Here is a 27,136-nt window from a genome sequence, read left to right on the forward strand (position 1 = left end):
CAGAGTTTCTAAGAAGCAAACATGCCTGTTATTGCCATACCTTAAGTTGTGATGATATTTTAAACAAGGACTGCTGGGTGAAGAGTAGTGAAACATTAGATGTCTCCCTCCACTAACACCACTAAGAAACCATCTCTTCCATCTTCTTGCCAATAAAATTTGGAAGGTTACGCAAGTTTTGTGGACATGCAGGCTGTTTTTCCATGTTGAGAGAATTTACTATAAAATAAGCTGCATCAAAAAACATGACTAACCACTGTCATGCTGAAGCTTGATAGTGTGTTCTTCAAAGCAAAGCAGACTTTGAAGGTGTTTGTTTGAAGATTCCTCGATCAGAGGGAACACATTTGTGGGTCATTCAGAATGCTCAGAGAGACTAATTGCATAGGCTGGCAATCAATTTGGCATGAATGAAAGAAGGGTGACAATCAATATCTAGCTGGGAAGTGAGAGGAGTTTCAATAGTGACAGCTCAGTGCCCAGCAGAGGGAGATAAGTAGCACCCAATAAGAAGAGACCAACAAGGTGTTTCTTATCTTTCTTGAGTTTGGGCTCTGAGTCACCTAGAGACAACTTTGTATAGTCACACAGGCAAGGTAGGAAGTCACTGGGAGGTGGTTCCATATACATCTTCAATTCTGACAGTACAAGTATGTCTTCCATACTTGCACCAATAACTGGGTCTCTTTTCCTTGCTAGGGTCTCAGAAAACAAAATTTACCACCAACCGTGGCAGTTAGTTGGTCCATGGGACTAGTTCTGGCCAATAGCCTCCAAACTGAAGTGACACTTCTGGAATGAGGCAGTAAAAATCCCTACAACATTCTCCAGCTTCTCTTTTCCCAGCGATGACTAAGGCTTCATGTTGAAAAGGTAGGGAAGCCTGAGTACTTGAGTTATTCCATTGACAGGGAGATTATAATATTTAGCATCTAACCAGGAGATTTTGGGAGTAAAAAAAGGTGCTATTAATAATTATGCCGGCACAATAGACATAAACTGGACTGTCCTGGGCAACCAGGACATAGAACCACTCTACCCCTAGAGAATACTGGCTGCTGCGGTGCTCAGACCTTGTGATGATAAGAAATTTAGTTATTTTTTAAGTCAGCGAGCTGTTGGGGTTGTTATTCAAGGGTAACCTACAGTATCATGACCAACACAGTAGCTTATCCTCCAAACCAGTTGTTGTTTGAAACGTTGGAGAGACATGGTTTATCTCTCTACACTTTCTGGAAAAGACAAAGAAGGTGGCTGCCTCCATAAAGTCCCAACTTGCTTGGCTGATACTCCCAAGGAGCCTATTCCCTGCCCTTCTCATATCACTGCCAAAAGATCTCTGATTCAAAGGGTCTTGATTTCTGAAAGAACTGTCTTTAGAACCACAGTAAAAACAAGTGCTGATGAATGTAACGTTTTACATTTTGTCTTATTGAATCCTCATAACATCTCTCTGGGGTATGGAGAGCTGGCATGAAATACCCATTTTGCAGACAAGGAAGCTGAGGCTCAGAAAATGTAATTTTTCCTAAGTTACATGGTTGGTAAGAATATCTGCCCCCAGACCTAACTCTGCCACTTTAGGGAATGCCGGTGACTGAGATATACTGACTATATTATGCCACGGGAGTTGAGGTTGGGAGAGGAATTGATAACACCACTTCTCTGGGTGTGCTACGGTTGTGTAATATCTGCTTGCTTAAGAGAAGCCATTCTGAAATATCGTGGATCAAACATCACAATAAGTATGTGATTTAAAGAGCAGGCCCAGTGAAGAATGCCCTATTGGCCTTCATGAGGCTACAGAAGCCAGTTTTGTGGATTCCTAATGTACTTCTCTGCCATGATTGAACCTTTTTGTCCAGAAAATTTAACACTACGGTTTGATATCAAATATGGCCAATTGGATTTTCCTGCCCTTCCCTGACACACTCACAAAAAAAAAAAAAAAAAAAAAAAAAAAAGATTGCCTCCAGTTACTTACTGTTCTGCCTTGTACATTTTTCAGATCCAGTGTGACTGTTGGTTCAATGTTTCTAAGCTTTAATGACTTAACACTTGTCAAGGTCCAAAAAAAGAAAAAGTCTTCAAGGTGTGGAAAATGAGAATCAAATTCAAGATGAGTTTGCCAGTGAGAACCAAGTCTAATCGTTTCATTCAGTTATTAATTTTCTCTGGGTCAAATCTGAACAGATCCTGAAGCATGAGAGAATAGAGTATCATCTGTTTGGTGTATTCTTTGGGGTTATAACTATCTGATGAGGAGACAGTTACAACTATAGAGATGGAGGTAACTTGTCTGAAACATGGCAAACCTCATTTTGAGTATCTAACATCATCATATTGCTGTATTTAAACTTTTAAGAGCCCAGTGAATATTAAGAAAGAAATCTTGATTGTCTGGTCCACATTGTATTATTCTTTGACTAAGGTAAAATTATAAAATTCTCATTTTAAGAAATGGGAAAATGCTGCTTCTAGTTGTTACATTAGTTTTCTAGCCTCTGATTAAAATCCAGTGACTATTCTCATGTTATGTTCAATATTTTTTATTATTCATATCAACAGTGGCTAGAAAGAATAAATATTGAAGACCAATAATAAATTGAACTATCTGCTATCTTCAGAGTTCCCCTAAAATTTGAATACTGAGATATAAAGATCTAGCCCCCAAATAACACATTTATATTAAAAGTACTTATCCTGGCAATTCAAAGTCTTTTCTGAGCTGTATCAGGCTCAAGAACATTCATGCTTTGGACTACTTAAGAAAATTTTTAAAAAGAACTAAATCTGGGTTTATTTCTGAAAACTCATTATTTCAAAGAATTCTATTAGGACATATTACAAGGATAGATTTAGAAGTTAAGTAGGTGAACTCATGGGACTGGACTTGGGTGGTTTTATGAATTGTTAACTATTTTGTAGTAATAAAACATGATCATCATCATAATTAGCAGTTATTACATTAATTAAAGCGTCTACTCCATTAAGAGAAGTAACCGGTTTTGTAGACCTCTTAGGGATTCTTGGGATATAATGTAAATCCTGCCTTCAAAGTGTTAACCAGGACAGTAGAAACTACTGAGCTACACTTCTTTCTGGCACTCACTCGCACAGATAGGATTCTCCCTCTTTCTCTTTTTCTTTCTGGATATGTGTGAACTCTGTAGTCACGTGAATCTGTAAATCCAAATCCATGTTCTACCACCGTCAAGCAAAAACACTTGCGATTTGCCTGTTGACATTAAGGTGATTCCCTTCAACTCCACGTGGAGAATGGGACTTCCCCGAATGCATATCTCTGCTTCCCTGCCTTCTCCATATCTGCCTCTCCCCATGCAGTGAGCTTCCAGTGCAGGATCAGCACCGGCCTGCCTATGGGAAAATTTATGGTGCTTTCTGCTCACATACACATGGCCCTGAAGTGAATATGATGCAGTAATTCAGATTGGACTAGTACCTTTCAATCTGTTTATGAATGGTGTTGCAGCCCCATGAGTGAGTTAGAGCACTATGGTTTCTGGGCAACAGTATTATTCTTGCAAAATTTGTGCTGAATTAAAAAAATATATCATCTAGGAAAGAAAGAAGAGATTCCGGCACTCCGACATTTATCCAGAGTGAGCCTCGGTTTCAGGGCAGTTTTCAGTTATCTTCAGTGTAGATTTACTGTTCCTAACAATTGCAGCGGGGATAAGCAAAGATCAGGTTAAGAACATCAAAGTCACAGCCGACCTGGGGATTGTCCCCGCTTACATGCTTAGATGTGCTAGTTTGTAAGTGAGGAAACTCTCATTTTCTGAGGAAACGAGATGGTTCAGTTGGGCGGAACCCTATACTAAACCAGCAGAGTTTCCACATGAACAGTTTCCTGTTAGAATTGAAAATTAGTAGGTTTTTCTCTCCACTCCGAAGCTTGAAGAAAGCTTTGCACTGCAATTAAAATGGGGAGGTAGGATGGGTTGTTGAGCAAAGCAATGGGAGTAGAATGGGAGAAAGAAATTGAAAGCAAATGATATGGGAGGTCCTGCAAAACATGTTTTTCATTAAGATAATTCTGTGCTTTCTGCCCCAGCAGCAGAGCAGTGGACTGTCTGCACAGAGGTTGTCCGATGGTGTTGAAGGGTATCCAGGCTAGGGACTGAATCTAGAACCCTGGTCTCATTAGGGACTGTTTCAGGCCTCTAAGCTAATTAGCTGCAGATGAAGCGCACTGACTGTGGACTGCATATTCAGGGTGACAAAAAGAGCAAGGAGTTATTTCTGGGAGATGGTTGGTTTGTTTTGCTAATGACCAGGAGCCCGGCATTTTAGCCCCAAGTGTCACAGCTTAAGACTTACCCTCCAGTCTTGCTGGCGCCTCTCATTTGTCACTACTCTCTCTGGCCACTCAGACTTGCATATAGGTCTGTGGGGAAATGAAAAGGAGCCAGGGCATGGATGAGGGAAGAAACTATTAGATTCACTCATTCACTCAAAAAGAATTTATGGACCACCTACCCAGTAACAGTAGCTATGCTCAGTTGCTAGAGATAAAATAAACAAGGCAGAGCCACGGACCTCAAGAAACTCAGAGATCATTAATAAGGCAGAAATGAATGGGTTATGATCTTGCAACCTCTCGCAGAAAAGTCAATGAGGGGATATTGAGTAATTTCATTGTTAATGTATTATGTGACTAATCAGCTAGCACCCATTAGAATATTTCTTGAAATAGGACTCAGTTCAGCTTTCAGCTGGAAGAGCCCCATCAGTTATCAGTTTGAGTTGGGGAGAGTGGCTTCTTGTTTTGCATTTACTTTGTTCTATTTCTGTCAAAAATGAAGTTATGCTAAACTGAGTATCTGATCATAGGAGTCACAAAAGAACACTTCAGTCTAGCATTCTGATCAGTTTCTAGCATGTCATTAGGCAAAAACTCTTACATTTATACCTGTGCTCTCTGAAATACAGTGTTGACATATGAATTTAGTTTCTTTTCTCTGACTTGTGTAGGACTTAACTTTTTAAAAATAGTTCACTTAATATACTTTAGAACTTGTTACATCTCTGCAAGCAAAATTTTGGCCTATTTATTTTTAGTTGACAGCCACTTGACAAGTATTTAGGGGAAGAAGGGACTTAGTCACAGATCAGACCATACATACATACATACATACATACATACATACATACATAAATAAATACTGGAAGACATTGATTAAGGGTGGTATTAAATTATCAGCAGCTAAAAAAAAAATTAAAGAGAGAAAATAAAAGAAAAAGAAAAAAGAAAATCTCTGCCTAGACCTGGCCTGGAAAAAGGAATTGGCTTACTGTTAGCCACGTTTGGAAAAGAGATTGTAGAGCTGTTCTATGTGAAGACTGGTAATACAAACCCTCACACATCAGCTATCAAAATAATAAAATGAAGTAAAATGTCATTGGGGATCAAACGACAATGGATAATGCTTCACAGTCTTTGGTCTTCAGGAAAATAAATAGAGATGTTTGTTAAATGAGAATTTAAAAAAGAAGATGTCATCAGGGAATAAATAATAGTATCTTTTCAATAGATTCAAAATATTTTCTCTATGACCAGATTCATAAAAGTTATGAAAAGATGAGACAACTTAATTTTTTACCGAAGGTTGGGGTGGGTCCTTGCAACTCTGTTCCAAGCTGTAGCTTAGAAATGTAATTGGTTTTAATTAATCATGAAGTAGTGCCAGAAAAAATGTTCATAGTATTACTGTGGGTCTTGGCTGCTTGAGAATCTAACAACTTCCTGCCCACCTCTTTTTTAACTTTTTCCTTTTTAAATGTAAAGCCAAGAAGAATGGGGGAAGGTGAAGAGATTTTTTTTTCTTTTTGATCTAACAACTTGTGCATAGAACTTTTAATTATACAGAGGAGATAATTCAGCAAGATATGCACTGACAGAATTATATTTTAACTTATGAAAAAGAAGACAAGATTTTATTTTAACTGAGTCTAACATTTGGGACACATTTAAGCCAAATGTTTATAAGTTAATCAAAAGTGGATTAAAAGAAGAAAGACCTGCAGCTTCCGTGCTAATGAATATTTAGAAAACCAGAGGCCAGTCCCTGATCTGTCCTGCACAAACTGCCTGATCTTGGGCAACTCATCACCATTATCAGTACCTTTCTTGTTGGTGACTGATTTGGCAAACAGCATGGAAAATCTGCTACCACTGAAGAGATTGTCTTGGTTTTTTCATATAGTGAAATCGAATATTAGAGATTGGCTCTGATCACTTACTATTTCAGAATCTGTGCCTTCTTCACACCTGTTTTTTAAAATACAAATTTAGTTTGTATTTAAGCTCTCCCCAGGTCAGAAATGGTGTTTTTGCCTTTTTGGCCTCAGCTGTCCCATAGATGTTCACCAAGGTAACTTGTCATTAGGAATTAAGACTCTTCTTCATTTAAAATCATTTCCTGCGGGTGCCTGGGTGGCACAGTTGGTTAAGCATCTGACTCTTGGTTTTGGCTGGGGTCATGATCTAGGGTCATTCAATCAAGCCCTGCATCGGGCTCTTTGCTCAGTGCAGAGTCTGCTTAGATTTTCTCCCTCCCCCCCCCCGCCCCTCCCACTTGTGCTCTCTCTATATATACTAAATAAATAAACCTTTGAAAAATAAAAAATAAGTAAAATAAAATGAAATCACTTCCTGGATGTAAATAAGGCCTAATGGAAAGAGGTTGCTCTCTTACAGTCAGGAAAAATGGTTTAGTCCAACCTACCCAACTAACTAGGATCCTGTGAGGAAGCCTTTAACCTTTCTGTGTCTCTGCTTTCTTATCCACTACATAGATGTACTGATCTTTTACAAGTACATTATAATGATTAATAGATGAGAGTTCTTCGACAAGTTGAAAGTACTATTTAATTTTGTTGTTGTCATTAATAACACAAGACTTGTGAAAATACCGGGAACAGATTTTGCTCTCCTGGCTGAATGCACAAAGAAGGTAGCTCACATTAATGTGTGACAAAGCATTCTCTGAGTACTCATAATAGTGTCTCCTGTCTTCTGAAACCCTGAGTGGGTCTTGGTGCCATCCCCTGTGGACGCAGAATTTCCCCAGTTACAGTCCAGATTTGGACTGGCCCAGGTGGTCTGCAATTTCCTTACTCTGCTGCTAAATAGTTTTATCGTATTAGAAATGTTGGCATTTTGAACTATACTCCTTTGGTTACTGTAATGGTCTTGCCACTTCATGGAATTCATTGGCCTGCTGGAGACCTTAATTTGCAATGCCAGAAGCTCTCAGTAAGAGAAAGAAGCTGATCTTTTAACTAGTCTTTTAAACTAGTAAAATACATGCTTCAGAATGGGACTAGAAGAAACAGCCAACTCAGGTTAAGGGCCAAAGAGTATTCACTGTGTTCAGTGCATTTAATTCAGGTGTCTGCTCTAAGTGTCTGGTCCATGTATCCTCATGGATGGGCCCCAAGGATAAGGTCATTCAAACACAGAATATGCACGGTCAATGCCTGGCACAGAGTAACTACTTAATACTTTTTTTAAATGAATGAACAAAGGATTCATATAATGGCATCTACTGAATACCTACTTTATCTGTAACTGAGGGAGACACATAAGAAATCTATGACATGGTCCTTTACCAAATTTTACTTCAGAAGACAGAACATACATATATGAGATATTTGAGCATTAAAGTAGCAAATTTTTAAATGATAGAAGGAATGATGTAAATCATAAGGTTATAAAAATTCAAAGAAATGGTGGGGGGCAATGAAGATGTCTCTTAGGTACTGAAACTTGAAGTAGATTTTGATAGATGGTTGGAAATGAAATGATGCAAGAGTTTGGCATTCAAGAAGTAGTAACAACATGAGACAATGGCGGAAAGGGAAATGAGTGTGTTTGTTTTACTCATTTGGGCATTGGGGAATGGGCATTGGAAATAGATATAAAAGACAAAATAGGATTATAATATACAATATAATATACAATATAATATACAATATACATTACATTATAACCCATAGAAATATATTATAATATACAATATAACCCATAGAAATACTAATTAATGTGCACTAGGCAATATGTGTAAAGATGTTTATTGTTTAAAAGTAAAAATTTTGAAGTAATTTAAGTTCCATAAGTAGAGGAAGAGTTAAATAATTTATGGTGTATTCACATCATGAAATACCAGAAAGTAACTGAAAGGATAAAGTAGATCCTGTGTGCTGGCACAGGATCTTTCCACCCTGGGAAGACATAACAGTGTGTTCACAGTGAAAATGCATTCATGTAATATTCGTCAACTTTGAAAATTGATTTAAAAAAATCAAAGTGGTATTTCAGGAAGATTAATGTGGTGACATTGTGTCAAATTAAAAGGGAGTGATTGAAAGTGAAGAGGGATATTGGGAGATGTTTGCGTGAGTACAGATGCAGGAGGCCAAGCATAGGGACCTGAATGGTAAAGACAAAGAGAGAGAACTCAGAGACATTTTGAAGAATGATTTTAAGGGACTTCGTGACAGATTCCTAATATAGGGGATGAAGGGGAGAGAAGAGAAAATAGATTTCCAGGTATCAGCTTAGAAAATATACTAAAGAAATAGTTCTCCTAACTAGAATAGACCCATGTTAATCAAATTCTTCTTTAAAGAAATTCCTTATGTATTTTGTATTTGCTTGTTTCTCAGGATGGAAGAAACAGTACGAAATCTACTGCAGAGTCAAGGGCCTCCAGAGCAGAAAAAAGAAGAAGCTGTTAATATAATGGTCTATCAGGTATGCCATGTTTCTTACTCTTGGCTGGGCACCAGTTGGCTTGTTTTTCTTGTATTTCTCTGGCTCTGTCCTCCCTAACCCAGAGATAAATAAGACAAGTATGGCCCCGACCCCGGTCCTAGGAGCCATACAGTCACCTCTGCTTAAAGAATCACGTACACGTTTACTTATCTCTTTCATTGCTTGAAGTCTGACTGTGAAACAAATTGTAGATTTGGTCATAGGATGGTGCAAAAAGTAAGTTTACAATGAAACAGAGAAACCTATAAAAGTATCATAGTACTCTGTGGTCAGGACAATAGGAGAGGTATCTACAGCATTATCTGGGAACACAGAGGAGAGGGACTCAACCTGTCTAGGAAGTTAAGTGTCATATCTCCAAGAAATATAACACTTGGGGGGCGCCTGGGGGGGCACAGTCGTTAAGTGTCTGCCTTCGGCTCAGGGCGTGATCCCGGCGTTCTGGGATCGAGCCCCACATCAGACTCCTCCGCTATGAGCCTGCTTCTTCCTCTCCCACTCCCCCTGCTTGTGTTCCCTCTCTTGCTGGCTGTCTCTCTCTGTCAAATAAATAAATAAAATCTTTAAAAAATATATATAACACTTGGTATATTCAAAGCTATGACACTTGGGGGCCTGCGTGATAGGGTACAGGAGGAAGGACGTGCCTAGAGGAAGATACAGTGTCTGAATTTGCATGGCAGACTCATAGAGAGTAAGAAGCTCAAGGTAAGTAAATAATGGCCTGGTGAGATAAAAATCTCAATGGTGAGACTGAGAGTACATGGAAGAGCTGGATGAGGTCATGTTTGCATGCTGTGCTCATGGGTGTGACCTTGAACCTTGAGCAATGTGAAGTCTAAAGAGGTCCAAGGACAGTAAGTGGTAAATGAAATAACCAGTCTTTGTCTTCTGATAGTCCTCATTCCATGGCTCTTTAATACTAGCAAAGCAGCCAAGGTGGCAAGCAGGGCATCCAATCTGAGCATGACCAAAGTTGGCCACACAGACAGGAAGGCTCTGGCAGGATGGGGAAAGGAAATACAGCAGAAGGAGCACAGGCACTCGACATAGATACATTGAAGACTGTTATTGAAATAGAAGACTTCAAATCACAATGGAGAACTGATATCCATTGCACAACTCTGCAGGGGGAGCTTCAAAGCTAAAGAAGGCAAGGAAATGGGCAGACATTTTGGTAATCACTGGGCAGCCCTAGATTTTTGCTGGCTGAAAAGCTAGTGTGTCTGGGGAGGCACGCATAGAAACCCCACTGGTACAGATCATGTCACATGATTTTCCCTGAATTTATGGATTCAGCAGTCTACAACCCAACTTGTTATGAAGGTTGGGAGAAATCTGATAATAAAAGTCACAGTATTTTTTTTAAAGATTTATTTATTTGAGAGAGAGAGGAGAGGCAGAGGGAAAGGGGGAGAGAGAATCTCAAACATATTCTGCGATGAGTATGGAGCCCCAACGCGGGTTCAGTCCCATAACCCTGAGGTCCTTAGCTGAGCCAAAATCAAGAGTTGGATGCTTAATTAACTGAGCCACCCAGGGCTCCCCCAAAGTCACAGTATTGTATGAAGTTAAAAAATGTAGGCAGAGTTAACCTTAATAAGTTTATGCTCAAAGTAGTTGACTCTTGAAGCATACAGGCTACTTTATGACAATGGGGACAACTGTTCTCCATCTCCAGGGAAAACAGTGCAAGGCATTGACTTCTTACCAGGAAAGGAATTACAATTAGTCCCACAGGACAGTAGGAAAAAAATCACTGACATCCATTTCTAGGGGGAGGGTTTAGATTCTTCTTGAGGGGTGGTCTTTACACGAGGAAGGCATGCTCAGCTTTTCCCCATGTGTAGTGGCCTAAAGTCAGGATAAGGATTTAAGTCCTCCTAGCTCTGGATCTTTCCTAGGCATCATGTGTGCTTCGGTAGAAAAAGGAGGTACAGGTCAAACACGGGACTTGGTTCTGCATTAAGTGGTTCTATGCAGCCTCCGGGAGTCCTGTGACTCAGAGACTGAAGTCGTTCACTCCCCCTCACAGGTAACCCCAGGCTTCAGTTAGAGCTAAATCACTCAGTGTTGCTCTTGGGCCTTTCCCCATCTCCTCAAGATGGTTCTGTTTCATTCAGGTTCTTGTTTTCTTTTGATCTCTCCTTTCTAATCTCCCCACCACTTACTAGCCAAACCCGCGGTGTTGACCCGTACCATCAGATTTCATTTTGTGAAGTTGTAAGCTCCCTAGAAAAACAGATACAGTTTTAAAAATGTGTTTTAAAACGATTTCCTCTCTATAACCCAGTCTATTGGATTTGAGAAATTAGCTCTCCTCTCTGGGGAGGAGACAGTTATTAACTTGAATTAATGCTACATGGAAGGGATTTTTCAGTCATCGCTCTAATTGGCCTGTGGCTCATTGTCCAGAAAATGGGAGAGAGACATGGCTTGTAAGATCCATAAAATCACTTATACATTCAACAGATATTTCTTGAGAGCTTCTAGTATGTAACAGGCACAACCTTGTTCTCTGGGGGTTCAAGGAGCAAGAATGAAGAGAAGAGAAAGAGGAGTGTTGCTGGGGGGCACTGAGTCCCAGGAAGGTCCCTGCCATCTCACAAATCCTAGTCTAAATACGGCCGGCAGGAGCAAAAGAGGGTGTGCAAGATGCGTGTGGTGATGCTGGGGGAGCACATAGTTAACACCTCCCTGAAGCCAGATTCTGTGTTTCAGGTAAAAGCTGGAAAATTTATTGCTTCGTCATGTGGGGTGTTATTAGCACACCTGACTCAGATTTTCCAACTGTGAGATTTCTCTGACAGGAGCCGGAGGCCCAGGAAAAGCTTAGGCCCATGGGGAAGCTAGAGCTTGTTTCATTTTCCATCATGGAAGTGTTTATCCTGAGGCTTTTATCACTGAGTTAATATAATAATAGCAGAGTAATAGCTTCCTGTGTTCCAGGCCCCTGCTAATTGCTTTGCATGCATTAAAGGCTGGTCATATTTTGTTCTAGGGGTGTGTTCCTGAAGACCTCTCATAATTTGTTATTTATATTGTGTCTAGCTTGCATAATTCAGCATGGATTCTCTCAAAGGACAGTGGCTTTTCTGTTCAGCAGCTGAAGCAGACCCACCATGAGGCAGCCAGTGGTTCACAGTTTACCAGCTTTACGACGGTGCAATCCTTGACTCCTTTTTAATTTGGAGAATTTTTGTGATTTCAAGGTTTGCGCATGAAAAAACATGAGTCACGTTTTTATGTGACCACAGTTTCCCATTTGCCTCACTCAGAGTCCCACTGAACGTGACTAGATTGTAGCCCCCACCACAGTAATGTCACTGTTGCCATTTTACAGACAAAGACATAGGCTCAGAGAGGGAGAGCACTTGCCCCAAATGCACAGCCTGAAGTAGCCTCCAAGGCCCTTGCACCCTAATGGATCTGACTCCATGCCCTCCGAATAAATGTCGGGGCCCAGCTTACCCAGCTGGCTGTTGGAACCTGAACCTGGGTCTTTCCCCTTTCTATCTAGAGCTGTCTTTATTCATTCATTTCCTCATTCATTGAAATGATAGTTATTCATTTACTTTTTACCAAAGTGCTTTCATTTCCTATTGCTGCTATAACAAATTCAGTGGCTTAAAACCACACGAATTTATGCTCTTTTAAATCTGGAGGTCAAAAGTCTGTACTCATGGTGCTGGCAGGGCAACATTCTTTCCTCGGGCTCTAGGACAGAATTGTTTCCTCAGTTTTTCCAGATTCTAGCAGTCCTTGCCTTGTGGTTTTTAACTCCCATCTTCAAACTATGTCACTCCAGACTCTGGTTGCATCGTCGTATTTCCCTCTTCTGAGTTTGACCCTCCTCCCCCCACTCCCTCTTACAAAGATCTGTGATTCCAGGGGGCCCATCCAGGATAATCTTCCCATCTCAAGATCCTTCGTTTAATCATATCTGCAAAGTCCCTCTTGCTGTGTCAGGTACCGTATTCGCAGGCTTTAGGGGTTGGGATGTGGATATCTCTGGCGGGGGTGGGGGGCAGGGCAGGCGTTATCTGTCTGTCACACTCAAGTAGCATTAGCCCAACACTTCCTAGCAGACACCAAGCTAAGTGCTGGGGGTGCAAAGATGCCTGGCTTACAGAGGCCTTTTCCTGGAAAGCTCAATTTATAAGATGCTGAGGAGTAGTGAGGGAAGGCAAATAATCAAATATGTGCTAATGTGATAGGGGCCAAAAGAGCAGTTTGCGTGGATGGGTTCTGGGAACACAAAGGAAGATGCCACCAAACCTACCACGCTGTTCTTCCTGGACCAGGGCTTACATTTAATAATCCATTCTGCTTTTTTTTTTTTTTTTAAGTCTCTGTTGTCTCTCGATATGGACCAGGAGTCATGAGCTTCTTCCTGAGTCCTATAGCCTTTCTCAGAACATCTTCTATCCCTAGTATTTTAATACAACATCTGACCATTAAGACACATATGCCTGGTGCTTTACAGTTTACAAAATGCACAAAATGGATCTCATTTGTTCATATCAGCAGTCTCTAAAGCAGACATTATCATCCTCATTTCTAAGGGTGAGTCTCAAAAGAAGGCTGTTCCAATTCTGGCAAAAGCTCAGTGGTGAAACTGGAGATAAATCATAGACTTTCCTCAATGAGATACACGGAAGGAAATTGAGCAGTTATCTGCGGGACACTTTGATGGTGGGCTGGGGAATAAACTCCCCGGCTCACGGAGTCCCTGTCTCGAAAAACAGAAATGAAAAATGAGTGAAAGTAAACGGAGCTAAATTAATGCCATGTCATGTTCATGCCTGTCATTTCTCCTGTGGGAAAGGCCCATGCATAAGAGAAATAGCATCACTATGTATATGTAAGGAAGGGGCTACACCTGGGACCTAGGACAGTGTCATTTCACTGCGGGGAACAAGAGACCTCAAAGACTGTCTGTGAAACAACCTGAACAAGTAGGAACATCTGCACCTTCTCTTCTGCTTTGTTTCTTTTTCCTGCTCATTCTTGCCAGGTATTGGGGGGAGAGGGTTCTTAGGTGTCATCTTATATATTCTTGTCACCAGGGAATGACGTCATCTAGTTAAGTAAGTTAGGAAACACATTAGAAAAAAACATTACGATCAGACATGAAAAGCAGTGATTAAGCATAGATGAAATGGTGCCATTGCTCAAGAGGAGTGTCATTCCCTCCACATTGGCCGTCAGAATATTTAAGACAAAAAAAGGAAAAAGAAAAGGGGGTGAGGGCGCCTGGCTGGCTCCGTCTGTAGAGCGTGTGACTCTTGATCTTGGGGCTGTGAGTTCAAGCCCCATGTTGGGTGGAGAGATGACTTAAAAATAAAATCTTCAAAAGAATATTTCAGACAGGCATCCTAAGAGAGGAGAATCCTGCCACTCCCAGTGGGTCACCCCATTTACAGACATCTTGTATCTGTAGTGGCCTGGTGCTTCCTTGCTCAGCTGAAGCGCTTCCTCTCGTCTCTGCTTTGTCATACGGGACACGGATTGAACCCACATTAGCTGATTCATTTAGAAAGAAAACAGTGGGTGCAAAAGCGGAAACACCGATGAGGGGAAAAGACCTATGAGTGGCTATGGCTTTTGTCACTAACATGGCTTGTGACCTCAGATGGTCACCTAACCTCTCTGGGGTCCTCATTTTTCATATTTGTTGGACTGGACATGAGATTGCATATGCAATCCCTGTAGTGGCCAAACCGTGTAAATGGCCAAAGTGGCCAGGTATGAGAAAAATCAAGAGTTCTCTAAGGGTTTGCACGCTCTTTTTCCACTGTTGAAAGGAAATAAATGCAGAGAAAGTTTTGGGGGGTTGGTTTGTTTTATCAATAAACAAAAGCCTCGCCTTTGAAAACTACACAATACCAACCCACATGTGGTTTCATGCCAAACATTATGAGGGAGCAGTGGGGACTGTGGCAAACTGAAGAGCCTCTGTCTGGTCTAAGGGAAGCGGGCTCACCCAGAAGTACGCCCCAGTGTGGACGGACGGTCTAATGTTTCAAAAGAAGATTCCAGTTTAGGTTTTTCTGGGTAGTTTTTTAGTCTGTAAATAGTGGCTTATTTTTTTTTATACAGGGACTAAATAAAAATGTGTTAAAGACAACCCTCAGAACAGAGAGAGGATTTCTAGGTGTTCTTCCTGTTCTTAGAACTCTGGGATGTTGACACTTCCTTGCTATCCTGTGTGGTCTGGTGACCCACGACTGGCTACCACTTGCTGAGCACCTATTATGTACTGGTCATATTCTAATCATTTAACAAGTGTGAACTCACTGAATTTTCACAAGAACCCTTTGAAATAGGTGCTATAACTTTCCTTATTTTACAGAAGATGAAACTGAGGCACAGGGAGGTTAAAAAGCTTGCCCAAAGTTACACATTACCCTCCTTAGGTTGTCTGAGCTCCTTCCTACCCTTTATTTTTTTTCCTTTTTTTTAAATAATATTTTTTATTATATTATGTTAGTCCTTCCTACCCTTTAAAGCAGAGTGGGCAGATCGCCATAACAATGAAGTGTAGAGATGACACAGAGAGGTGCCTGAGTCATTGTCCCAGCAGAGAGCACATTACACTAGTGTCCGAGGCTACCTCTCCTTAACCCTTTGCTCTGCCCACCTCCATGGAGAGCCTTGAACTGTGTGATTTCTGAGCCCAGCTCCATTATTTCCAATGGAGGCTTATGTTCAGTCATTGATGCTGTAGCCTGTATTTAAAGCAATACAGTATGTTACCCAAATCATTTCCATTTGAAGTGATTTAATTGAAAATCAAAAATGAATTTTTCCTTAAGTAGTTCCTTCAAAGTATTCTCAGATGTGATGAAGCAGGTGATGCTTGGGGAAAGGGACCCTTTCTAGTTATCCTAAAATCTGTCAGTCATCACGAATATACCCATATCTTTTTATGCACATGGAAAGCACCTGACATAGGCTGGGACCTTCTTCACCGAAGCTCAAGGGCTGCCCGGTAGAGATGTTACTTATTTCACAAATTCTCATTCTTATCAGGGGCAGGAAATTTTTGCCTTTAAACTTCACCTCTTTTTCCCTGTAATGACTTAAGCAAATTCAAAAATTTCAGTGCACTAAAAATAGAAGGTAAGTTTGAAAAATTAAAGAATCAATTACAAAAGTTACCTAAGAAAGCTCTTTTCGATAGCATATTTGAAGTGTGAACTTTTCAAACTTTTAACATAAAACCATTTTTTCATGAGTATATGTAAACACAAGGCAAAATTGAAATCTCTGTGATTTTTGGAAGCTACACGATTCCTGGCTCTATTTTCTGGCTGAGTTAGCAGAATGACCCGAGGGAATCATCACAGATTGAGCTATCTGGGCCCCTCCTTAGGACCATCTCCATTGTTTTGTCATTTCCAAGTTTGAGGAGTCATTTTGACTCCTCTGGTCCGCAAGCACATCGGGAACCTGTGAGATGCTTTAATATCCATCCATCCATTCCACCATCCCTGTTCTCTTGCTTTGCAAAGAAGAAAAGGGATTTGAGGTTCAAAGTCCTGTTCTCAGTCCAGTGCATGCAGACACATCTATGCTGATTCTCTCACGCACAATACTTGTCTCATAAGTGCCCTGGCAGTTAATTAGCCAAGAGAACTGAATTCTTTAGAACTCTTTAGAGAGCTTGTCTGTAACTCATCCAAGTTATTCAGAAAAGTGGGGTTGTTTTGTTGTTCTTTTTTAACCTAAATAAAATGTGGTAAACAGATGCAAAAACAGATCAAAAGTGAGTACATTCCATGGGTGCATACTGGTTGGAAAAAAAAAATGATTTAAAATTCTATTGAGTGTCTGCTGATAGAGTGGCTAAGCCTTTGCATGGGTATTTATAAAATTATAATACACAATGGGACCTGAAATATTTTTATTGAGCTCTTTTATGTATATCTGTGGCCTGTAATCTCAGGAAATCTCAAGTGCCTTTGATTCTGCTTTAAGAAATTTGGCCTTTTCTTTGAATTGCTGTGAACTTTGAATAGCTGCTGAAGTGAGTAATGGTAATAGAGGGCGTATTTTTATTGTACGTTAAGTCTTAAATGGCTCAAACTGATCCTCGAGGAAACGGTTTTCTTCCTCCTTGTGTTTTTATTTTGTTTCAAGCAACATCTTCCATTCACATAGTAAGTTTAGATAAAGCAGGTAGGATTTGTCAAAACCAAGGCCTGTGATGAGGTTCGGGACAGCCAAAAACATTGTCTTTCATAAAATATCCCTTTTCTCTTTGAAACTATTCTCTGAGACGAACTTATGATTTTGCGCTCTACAGAAGACTTTCCCGGATTCCAGAAGTTTTCAAAACAATCTCATACGGGGGCATCTGACTGAGGAAAGCATTCACCTCTGAAATGCCAAAGTCATATTAAATACTTTGAAAGGAACAGAGAAGTAGTTTTAAATAATATCACTAAGAGTTTAAATAGCTACCTCCGTTCTTCTTGGGAATTTAAATTCCCTGGTTTAAGGGGCTCTGACTCTCTCGTTCTCGATTTCTGTCTAAATTCTGTGCTCAGACATGAATATTTTCCCTGTTAGATGTTTTGACCCTGAACGGAACTCTCACCAAGTCGAAGCAGAATACGGTCTCTCCGTTACAACAAATGTAACCTTTGAATAAGTTGGTGCCCTGGAGAAGCACCTTCTCTCCCTACAGGTGAGCTGGTTATTGGCAATGAACCTGAGAGCCGCGTTCCTCAGCTCATCTCACGGAGGGCCAGACTTTACTTTGGAATACCCAGTAAATGTCTTAGGTCAGGAGGTTCTGTGGGTAGAAACCAAAAGACGTTGCCCTTTAGTAAGTGTGTGGCTCGTGCAAATACTTTGGGTAGCTCAGCTCATTAACCAGGCACATCTCTTATTTCTTCTTCTTAGGAAACAAATGAATTTGAACAGAGCACAATCATGGCAATACCATTCTTGAGTTTGATCCTATTTTTGTAACTCACGTGAAGCAACAAAACTATAATTCTCTTTGTTTTTGGACTTGGCTTATCAATGCTTTGTAAAATGGAGATAAAATAGTCTGTGGGGGGAAATGGACAATTTTGGAATTAGGAAAGAGTTAAGAAAGAAGTGGAAGGCACCTGCTGGGAAAAAAGTACACCTTCATTACAGAGAGCTCGTCTACGGTAACCTTTCAGCTCTGTTGTCCTTATTGATTTTGACTGCACACCAAGCACTGCATGGCGAGGAAGAGGAATCACCGTCTATGGGGTGAGAGGAGAGCTGTCTGCCATTTGCGTCGAGGTTGTTGCAGAATTTAGGCATTAATTGGTCGGATCCAGCAGATCTGGGGGGTAGAACCACAGCTCTGGCAGGCTCAGGAGCTTGTCCCCAAGGCGCATTTTCTGGCCTTGGAAAAACTGGCCATCTGCCAGCGTGACTTTCCCAGGACTCAACTGAAAGACAAAGGGTTGGGCTGTGTTCTAGCTCTCAGCTTGCCTGGGTCTCGACCTGGAACGTCTCTTCCAGCAGAAGAGCCTGGGCCTTGGTATGTTTAAAAATGTCCCCAAGTAATTCTAATGTCACTAGGTTTGGGAGTGAGTCAACTCCATGATCCTGGAAGCTTTTGCTAGCCAGCCCAACTCTGTGAGGAGGAGAGGAGGAAGACGGTTCATAAGGAAGTTTGACTTACAGGTGGAAGGGAATGTAGAAGGTCAACGAAAAGTCAACGATCGCTTTCTCTCCCACTCACACGCTGCTCTTGCCTGGAAGGGGAGGTTGTTGAATCTGCGGATGCTGAAGGCCCGCACCAGCTGTGCCGGTGCCCAAAGGTGGAGGATTTAGCCCCCATGCACCAGGCTTTGTCAGTCCTCAGGCTCTGAAAGGATGGAGATAGTGGAGAAGTTCATTGAACATGCATTGTCCCCTCCATCCCGTGTCAGTCTGTCAGCCACTCATTCTAATACAGATGCGAACAGTGTTTTGCGTTTCTTCTTTTTCCTATGTAAGAGCTCATTCAGATTAATAATGGGGAGAAACAGTCTGAGGAAAGGAAAGTTGTAGATCATGAAAAAGGATGCTTTGAACCCTCAGCAGCCACTTACTTTCTAGGGACTATGCAAATAAAGAATTGTGGTTAGAGGCACCTGGGTGGTTCAGCCAGTTGAGAGCCCACCTCTTGGTTTCTGCTCAGGTCATGATCTCAGGATCGTGAGATCGAGCCCCGTGTCGGGTTCCATGCTCAGCAGAGTCTGCTTGAGATTCTCTCTCTCCCTCTTCCTCCCTACCGCTTGCATGCACGTTCTCTCTCTCTCTCTCTCTCTCTCAAATAAATAAATAAATAAATAAATAAATAAATAATGCATTTTTAAAAAGGATTGTGGTTGGAGAATGTGTGAAGGGGAATTAAAGTAAAGAAGAAGTTTCAGGGTGAGATAGACCCGGGAGTAGATCTTGTTTTTCTCACTCAGTTTTGTCATTGGGCAACTTAATCAACTTGAGTCTCCCTTTTCTCTTCTCCATAATGGGCATAACAAGGCTAACTAGAAAGGCTGCTATTTTTAAAGTGCCTCCCCAGACATGATTTCATCTAACAATTGGAGATAGTGAATGGTAACGTGCACAGCACATGTTAGGTATTCCACAGACAGTAGCGAGTATTGTTACAACACAGCTAGCCCTATGTGTCTACTCATCTTTCTCTTCACACAGGCAGATTCCCCTCTAACCCTGCCCCACTCTAGTCTACCTTATTGGCTAGCACCATGGAAGCTGTTGAGAGCCTAAAGGTTCAGAATTGGAGAAAACGATAAAACTCTGAAAAATATGGATTTCAAGAGCACTGAACCCAGGTCAGGTTCCCAGACAGGACTGGCCATTGTGGTAGTATCTTCTCCCCCTGCACCATCTGTCATCCCCAGACCCTATCTACCAACATTTTTTTCCCTTAGATACAGTTCTCTGAAATTCCATCCATGAAAGCACCATTCCATGTAAGAAATAAAGAATCCAGAAGATAAAATGCCCAAGGGAAGATCATTCACATGTTAGTATGAATGGGTTAAATCTGTGGGCTTTGCTCTATCAGCTTATCTCAGAACACTAGAATTTAGGACATGGGGTTTGGGGTAGAAGGAGACAGGAAAATCCTTTTTCTAAAGAAATTTAGGAGTTTCTAATCCTCTGGGTTAAGTCTGGGTGAGACTTCTTCATGACCAGGGGTGCCAGGAAAGAGGGGTATTGGAAGTAGCTTAGGGATACAGAAGTGAAGAGAAAACCAACAAATGCAACTTACAAATTACAACCATCATTTCTCTGGTTTGCCATGTGTCATTGCATCCAAAGGGGAGAGAAAGCACTGTTCCTCTTGGTCCTCTTGCCTTCATACTCTCAGGACCCAGACCTCAGGCTGGTACTATCATAATGAACTACTGAAGGCCTGGCCTGCTATCCCAGCTCCATTTACTGCACATTCTCTGTGAAGTACACCAAGTGGCAAACTGAGAGGTTGAAAGGAGCTTTTAGAGCAAGCACATTGAATTGGGGTCTTACAATGGCTATATGTTTCCCTTATCTGTTTACATGAAGAGCAAAAAATAGATGGTCATTCATCTTCTCCCAATGATTGCATTGTCTTGTAAACAGATCAAAATATGTTTTTTCAAGCATTTTCTGTTTGGTTGGTTTGCCACTCTCCCAATAAACTTTGTTTCTACACTAAGTTAATAAATTAGCATAATAAATCCATTTCTTCCCACTAATGCCAAGCTTATACTTTAGTCTGAATTAGCAAGCTTTTGCTGTAATTATAAGTGATGATCTGAAAACAATTCCTTTGCAAATACTCTCTTATAACATTTTATTTCATTTATAAAATAACTTGTAAGATCTGTCTCTTGGGTCACTATATTCTTGTCTAACCCTACTATTATTGCATTTTTTCTTCTCCATGAATTTTTATTACCTACTTTTACCTAAATATTTGGACATCACCATTGGAGGGAGAGTAGTGAAAATTGCCACAAGAACAATTAATACGCGTTTTACAGTTTACACTTTTACAACATCATCTCCTTTGATCCTCACATAAACCTCTCAAAATAGGAAGGACAATAAGTTCACGTTCACTTTAAAGCAACTGAGTTTCACAGAGACACTTGACTTTCTAAGGGTCATGCAGCGTCAGGCTGCAGTGGATTCAGCCTCTTGATTCCAAGTCTCATAGTCTTGCAGGGTAGCATAAATTACATTCTCCATCAGTGGTTCTCGCATTTGGCTGTGCCTTGGAGTCATCTGGAGAGTTTCAAAAATTAGTGATGTCCTGATTCCACCCCAGGGATTCTGATTTAATTGATCTGGTATGTGGGCTGGGCACAAAAATTTTAAAATCTCCACAGGTCAATTTTAATACACTGCCTGGGTTGAGAATCACTACATGACAAGGCATTAGATTCAGATGTATGTTTGTCTGTTTGTTTATTTTTCTTGCTAATACCATGCTAAACTTCCCTGCAGCCAGTGTCTTGTTTTCAGTAACCTACCACCAGCATTTCCCCCAGAATAGCCAGCCTGGTGCCTTTTGTTTAGGAGGCACGTTGACCTTCTGCAGAACGTGGGCCTAGAGTTGGTCCTTGAAAGATACTAAAATGGGAGTATCTTTGCTTCTTTGGATACTGTGAGGAGAGGCAGCAGATGATTATGGGTACTCCAGTGAGGTATAGCAGAGGATTATGGATACTCTGTGAAAGGCAGCAGGGGATTATGGGAACTCCAGTGAAACGTGGCAGAGGATTATGGGTACCCTGGTGAGGGGCAGCAGGGGATTATGGGTAAGCTTGAAGCCTTTAGAGACCAACAGCTTGGGCCCAGATCCCAACTGAGCCATGTAAGCAATAATGTTTAAGGATTTACCTAATCTCTCGGGGACCTAGGGACCTTACTCCCAGTCATTTAGTTACAGCAGTGAGCTTATTGCTGGGGAGGCAGTGGAGAGGTGGAAGGTAGGCCAAGACTCTTGGGAAAACAGGACAGCATTGAGACAGCTGAGTCCCTGAGCCACTCAGGAAAATGATGGAGTATAGAGTGCATCCAACCTACAGACCCCTGCCCTGGATAACACTAGCACAGATGTCTGGGGAAACAGAAGTGTCAAGGAAAGCCCTGTGGGTCTGAAGGCCCCGCTGGAAATGGAAAGCCATAAATAGGAGAGAACCATGGACATAAAGAAAATAAGACAAAATTCTAAATTCATCCTAATAATTTGTTGCCTGTTAACTGAACTTGAGGTCTCTGTTCCTTTTGTAAAATTCAAACAGTTAGCAAGTTTTAGAGAGTTACTTTGTCCTTGACATGATGAAAGGAAGGCCCTGGAAAGACAATATAAACTTGGCAGACAGAATGTGGGTAGCCAGGCCCCAGGGCTGATCCTCACAAGGAACTCCTGGAACACCTCTCAGCACAAGGAGTTCAAAGCCTTTCATCTGGAGCTGAGTTTCCAGAGTGGCCTGAACCAATCTTTTACCAGCATCTGGAATAGTTCTGGGAGCACAAAGCCAGTTGAGTTTCATGGGCTGTCAGACAATGAAAACTGGGCGGCATCCTTACTGTGTAGCCAGAGTTATGGCCAGAATGCTTCTGGACTAGTGTCTGTGGTGATGAGGAGAATCTATAAAGTGGTCATCTGGTATCGTGGAGACAAGGGCTGTGGAAGGCGTTAGATAATCTCAATATGTGGGTAGTCAAGAACATAAGATAGGTTTACCAGCTGTTCATTTTCATGTAGCTGTGTACAAGGTGGCCAGTCTCTACTATCCATGATTTTCTTGCCTTTTTAAAAAGATTTATTTATTTATTTGAGTGAGAGAGAGCAAGGGGAGGGGCAGAGGGAGAGAGAGAATCTCAAGCCGACTCCCGCTGAGTGTGGAGCCTGATGCAGGGCTCCAACCCACAACTCTGAGACCATGACCTGAGCCAAAACCAAGAATGGGCTGATTTGCTGACTGAGCCACCCAGGCACCCCTGCTATCCATAAGTTTCAAAGGATGATTTATGTGACACATGAAGGTCAGCCATGGTGTAGAGATGAACAGGATAGTTAGCAAGTCCTAGGTGCTCCAAAGAGGGAAAGTTATCTTGAATATCTAGCCATTTCACTTTGCATATAAGAAAAACAATGTCACAAATAACTGAGGGGCTTTAACAAGAAGGCCACAGTGCCCGTGAGTAGCAGACCTGGAAGAGGAAACCAGTTCCTTAGCTAGTTTTCTATTTTCTCCCTCCCTGTGGCAACAGAAGTTTGCCTAGCACTAAGATGACCATAGATGAATCTAGAAGACAATTTGTCAGAGTAAGGTGGAAGGCGTGTAGGAGAAGCATTTGTCTCTGGAGCCATGACTTGCCCAGGTCATTATTCTTTAAATGCACATGATTTTGCAAGAGTGGCTGCACACTGATACATATACTTAATGACTTTGCTGATTATCTTTTAGGATCATGCTTATTTCTTGCTAATGTATCTGAATTTCCTTCCCTCACTTACTGGGATGAATCATCTGGCAGGGTTACAGGTGTCTTCCCCAGAGAGCCTTTGCTTCACCGCTCCCTCTGTGGCTCTGAATGGCTTGTCAGAATGTACATCCCACTCGACGACAAAGAAGCACCTCGAGTGAGAGCTTCCTGCCGCTTTCAGGGGTTAAGGATAAAAATAATAGTTTTAATGTCAAAAAGCACACTGGGACAATATTTCTGGCAACATTTCTTCAGTAAAATCTTCAGTTGGGTCCTACTCTATGCACTGAGTTTTGCCTGAGTAGAGAGAGCAGGTATTATGTAAATTGTGCTAGAAAAAATGTGATATTCTTGCTTTATCCTTAAGTTCCATTTAGGTGCAAATAGGTGAGGCTTCTCTCTGATCTGACATGAGCCCCCAGGAGAATTAACTATATAATCCCTCTCTGACTTTCAAAAGTCTAACTAATGCACCTCATTAGAGCTTTTCTTTTAGGTATAACCCCAGGAAGGAAGAAGGTGGGAAGAATAGAGTACCTTGATTAGGGTCTCTGAGTCTCCAGAAATTCCCAGGACATTTTAGGATAGATAACTCTATGGCTTAAATATTGATGTATTCTTGTGTGAGATGCATGTGGTGGGCATGTCAGTTAAAGGATAAGCATGCAAAATCTCATTTTCTAGGATAAGAAATCAATTTAATGGTGCTTTTATCTTCTATGCAAATGTTCTATCACTCCATTGCTTAATGTTTCTGATGGCACAATACTTTTTTCAAAATAGTTTTCTGTTGAAAGTACTTAAGAATATTTAAGTAGATCAGTATTAATTTTACACACAGTATCATTAGGGGTAAAACAAGGTGATACCATCTGCATGAAATATCATCATATTCGACAACATTGGCCATTCATCGAGTGCCTTTGGTGTTGTGCAGGGCGTAGTGATGGGGTGTAATATATAAAACATTGTTCCTGCCCCAGACGGTCTTGAATTATAATTGGGAGCTGGCAAATTGCATACAGTGTCTGTTTATTGAACTTAGAATGACACATTCTCCTTTCCATATGAGCTATTTATTGTTCTTGTTGCTGTTATTATTAATATTATTATTATTATTATTACTATTCTTATTATTTCATTTAAACACTTAAAGAATTCTTTCGTAGCAGAGGCAATCGCCTCCCAATTCACTGGAGTATAACAAACACAGAAAGTACATAAGTTTCTGCCAGCAATTATCAAAAAATATATATGGTATTGACTATATTTCCTGAAACAAAAATTTGGACATATTAGTCATATGACAATGTGTATTTACAGGGATAGTGAGAGAGTAAGTTTTAAATTGGTTGAATTTACTCTAAATTAAACTGTTGAGCAGTCATCTCAGACATGTGGCTGTTGCAGGCCTATATAAAGACATCAGTAATAGAGCCCCACCTACCACTCACTGGTTAATGACTGAATAGTCAGTTCCTTTGGGAATGGCCATTGCTCAGTTCATGTGCTCAGCTTCCCTGTGGAGGCTCTTTGGATCCCCTGTCCCGTGTGAATTCCTTTAAAACACAGGGAAGGGGTGCCTGGGTGCCTCAACTGGTTAAGCATCTGACTCTGATTTCAGTTCAGGTCATGATCTCAGGCTCCCAGGATCGAACCCAACGTCAGGCTCCTCACTCTGTGGGGAATCTGCTTGAGATCCTTTCTCTTCCTCTCCCTTTGCCCCTCCCCCGGCTCACACATGTGCATGTATGCGCTCTCTCTCTCTCTCTCTGTCTCCCCCTCTCTGTCTGAAATAAATAAATAAATCTTTAAAAAAGAAAAAAAGCATGGGCAGGACAAGGGGAGGCAGAAAAGGAAGAGAAAGATTGAGTGCCAGGGTTGACATTAACTTATGAGTGATCATTAATGACCTCTAAGTATTTAAGTGTAACCATCAACCACCGAAATTCCTCATCTACGGGACACTCTGACTTTTGTTGGTTTCTCTATGCATACGTTACACTCAGACAACCATCCAGGGACTACGAGCATATAATTTCTGTTGCTAATCTTCTTAGATGTCCGGCCATCTGGAGCATACCTTTAATGAAAATTATGGCTCAGCTTTTACACCGTCCTATTCCACAGTGGGGTTTTCCTTTATGTAAAGTCACTTTAGAATTTAACATTTTTTTAAGGAAATAAATGTTGCTGATAGATGGAACAGACAATAAAACATCATCTGAAAATTTATTAATGTAACTTCACAGAGCTGTTCAATATGGAAGATAGCTGGCAATGTTGAGGAGTGTTTTGAGTGAAGAATAATGTGGAATAGATGTGGATTGATAGGCCAATGGTCGTGGGTTCATATTAGAGACATAAAGAAAACACTTTGTTCTCTTATCCATCATACACATTTAATCTTGGGGATTTTACTGTGTGCTTAGTTCACTTTGTAAGTCAAATCCAGGGATGAAAAAGAAGAGTTTTATATGTTTTTCCTGACAGTGGTAATGTTGAACTGTGAACAAATTGGGATGTTCTTTTAAAATCCAGTGATTTATATGACGCTATTTTCCCCCTTTAAAATTTAGTATGCTAGGACTGAACAAAAGCTGCTAGCAATCCCTGGGAATGTTGTTATGGTGTTTGCTGAACTGCTATCTAAAGTGACAATATATTCCATGCACCCTCCCCAGCACCAGAAAACAAATGAGTAAATAAATCACAGAAGCCAAAGCCACCAGGGCGCACTGGGGCGGCTGTCAGCCAGAGGACTGGCCTTACATTTCCATTTAGCTTGTATTCCAGTGCGTGTTTATGTTTTGAACTAATTGAATCATCATTAACTATGAAAGTGGAAGCGGTTTGTTAAACCGATTCTGCTGATAGTCATCTGAGGCCAGACCTGATGTCTCTGATATAATCACCCACTCCCTGGAAGAATGGCCTGGGAGCCTTGCAAGCGATGCCGTCAGCAGCAGCGTGGTTCACGCTCAGAGAAAGATGGCCACGTCTCAGATAAAGTTACCATTAAGGATAAATCTAAAAGCACAGGAGAAAGTCTAAAAGAAATAACTTGAGTCTGTGGAAAGAACATGACTTTTTGAAATCAGAACGGCATTTAAATTCTGGCTTTCCCACTTACTGTGAATAACCTATCAGAGCCTGTTTTCCTGTCTATAAAGTGGGGTCCAGACTATTTGCCCGATATCCCCATTGCTCTGAGCATGTAAAATGGTATTATGAGGTTGTTTGGTTTAACTCTGAGGTGTTATACCAATGCTAGATGCTATTTATTGTGTCTTTTTATGTTCTGGAAGGAACTTGATGTTTCAGACTAATGTCACCCAAGTCTCTGCCTTGATGTGATCAGTCCTAAATTATAGCTTTTTGTATTTTCCCTATTAATTAGTAAGTGGATTTAACGCATGGTTGGATATTCAAAATGAAATAATTCTAATCCAACCTCTACAACAGTGTAGCTTCTCCAAAGGTGGACAGTTTGATGTCTCTTCACATTCCCCGTGGTTTCATTTTGCCATCTTCACGTTAGACAGTTACAGGTACTTGAGGTGGGTTTCTTTTTCTTTTCTTCTCCCTTTTCTTTCTTTCTTTCTTTCTTTCTTTCTTTCTTCCTTCCTTCCTTCCTTCCTTCCTTCCTTCCTTCCTTTTTCTTTTTCTTTTCCTTTTTCTCTTTCTTTCTTTCTTTCTTTTCCTCCTTCTTTGTTTTTCTTTTCCTTTTTTTGTTTTTTGTTTTGTGTGTGTTTGTGTTTGTTTGTTTTTCTTTTCCTTTTTTTGTTTTTTGTTTTGTTTTGTGTGTGTTTTGTGTTTGTTTGTTTGTTTGTTTGTTTGTTT

At 40.9% G+C, this 27,136-nt stretch overlaps 1 protein-coding gene across 1 annotated transcript in view; it reads left to right on the top strand.

The window, feature by feature from the left end:
- Positions 1 to 27,136, top strand: part of NCKAP5 (NCK associated protein 5) — a 759,472-nt gene that overhangs the window by 500,025 nt on the left and 232,311 nt on the right. Inside the window, exon 5 of the mRNA XM_040636836.1 lies at positions 8,695 to 8,782. Within this exon, the coding sequence (XP_040492770.1) occupies positions 8,695 to 8,782 (88 nt within the window). The remainder of the gene's footprint in view (positions 1 to 8,694; positions 8,783 to 27,136) is intronic.

The sequence above is a fragment of the Ursus maritimus genome, unplaced genomic scaffold, assembly GCF_017311325.1.
Source record: "Ursus maritimus isolate PB19 unplaced genomic scaffold, ASM1731132v1 scaffold_1, whole genome shotgun sequence".
In the NCBI taxonomy this organism is placed as follows: Eukaryota; Metazoa; Chordata; class Mammalia; order Carnivora; family Ursidae; genus Ursus; species Ursus maritimus.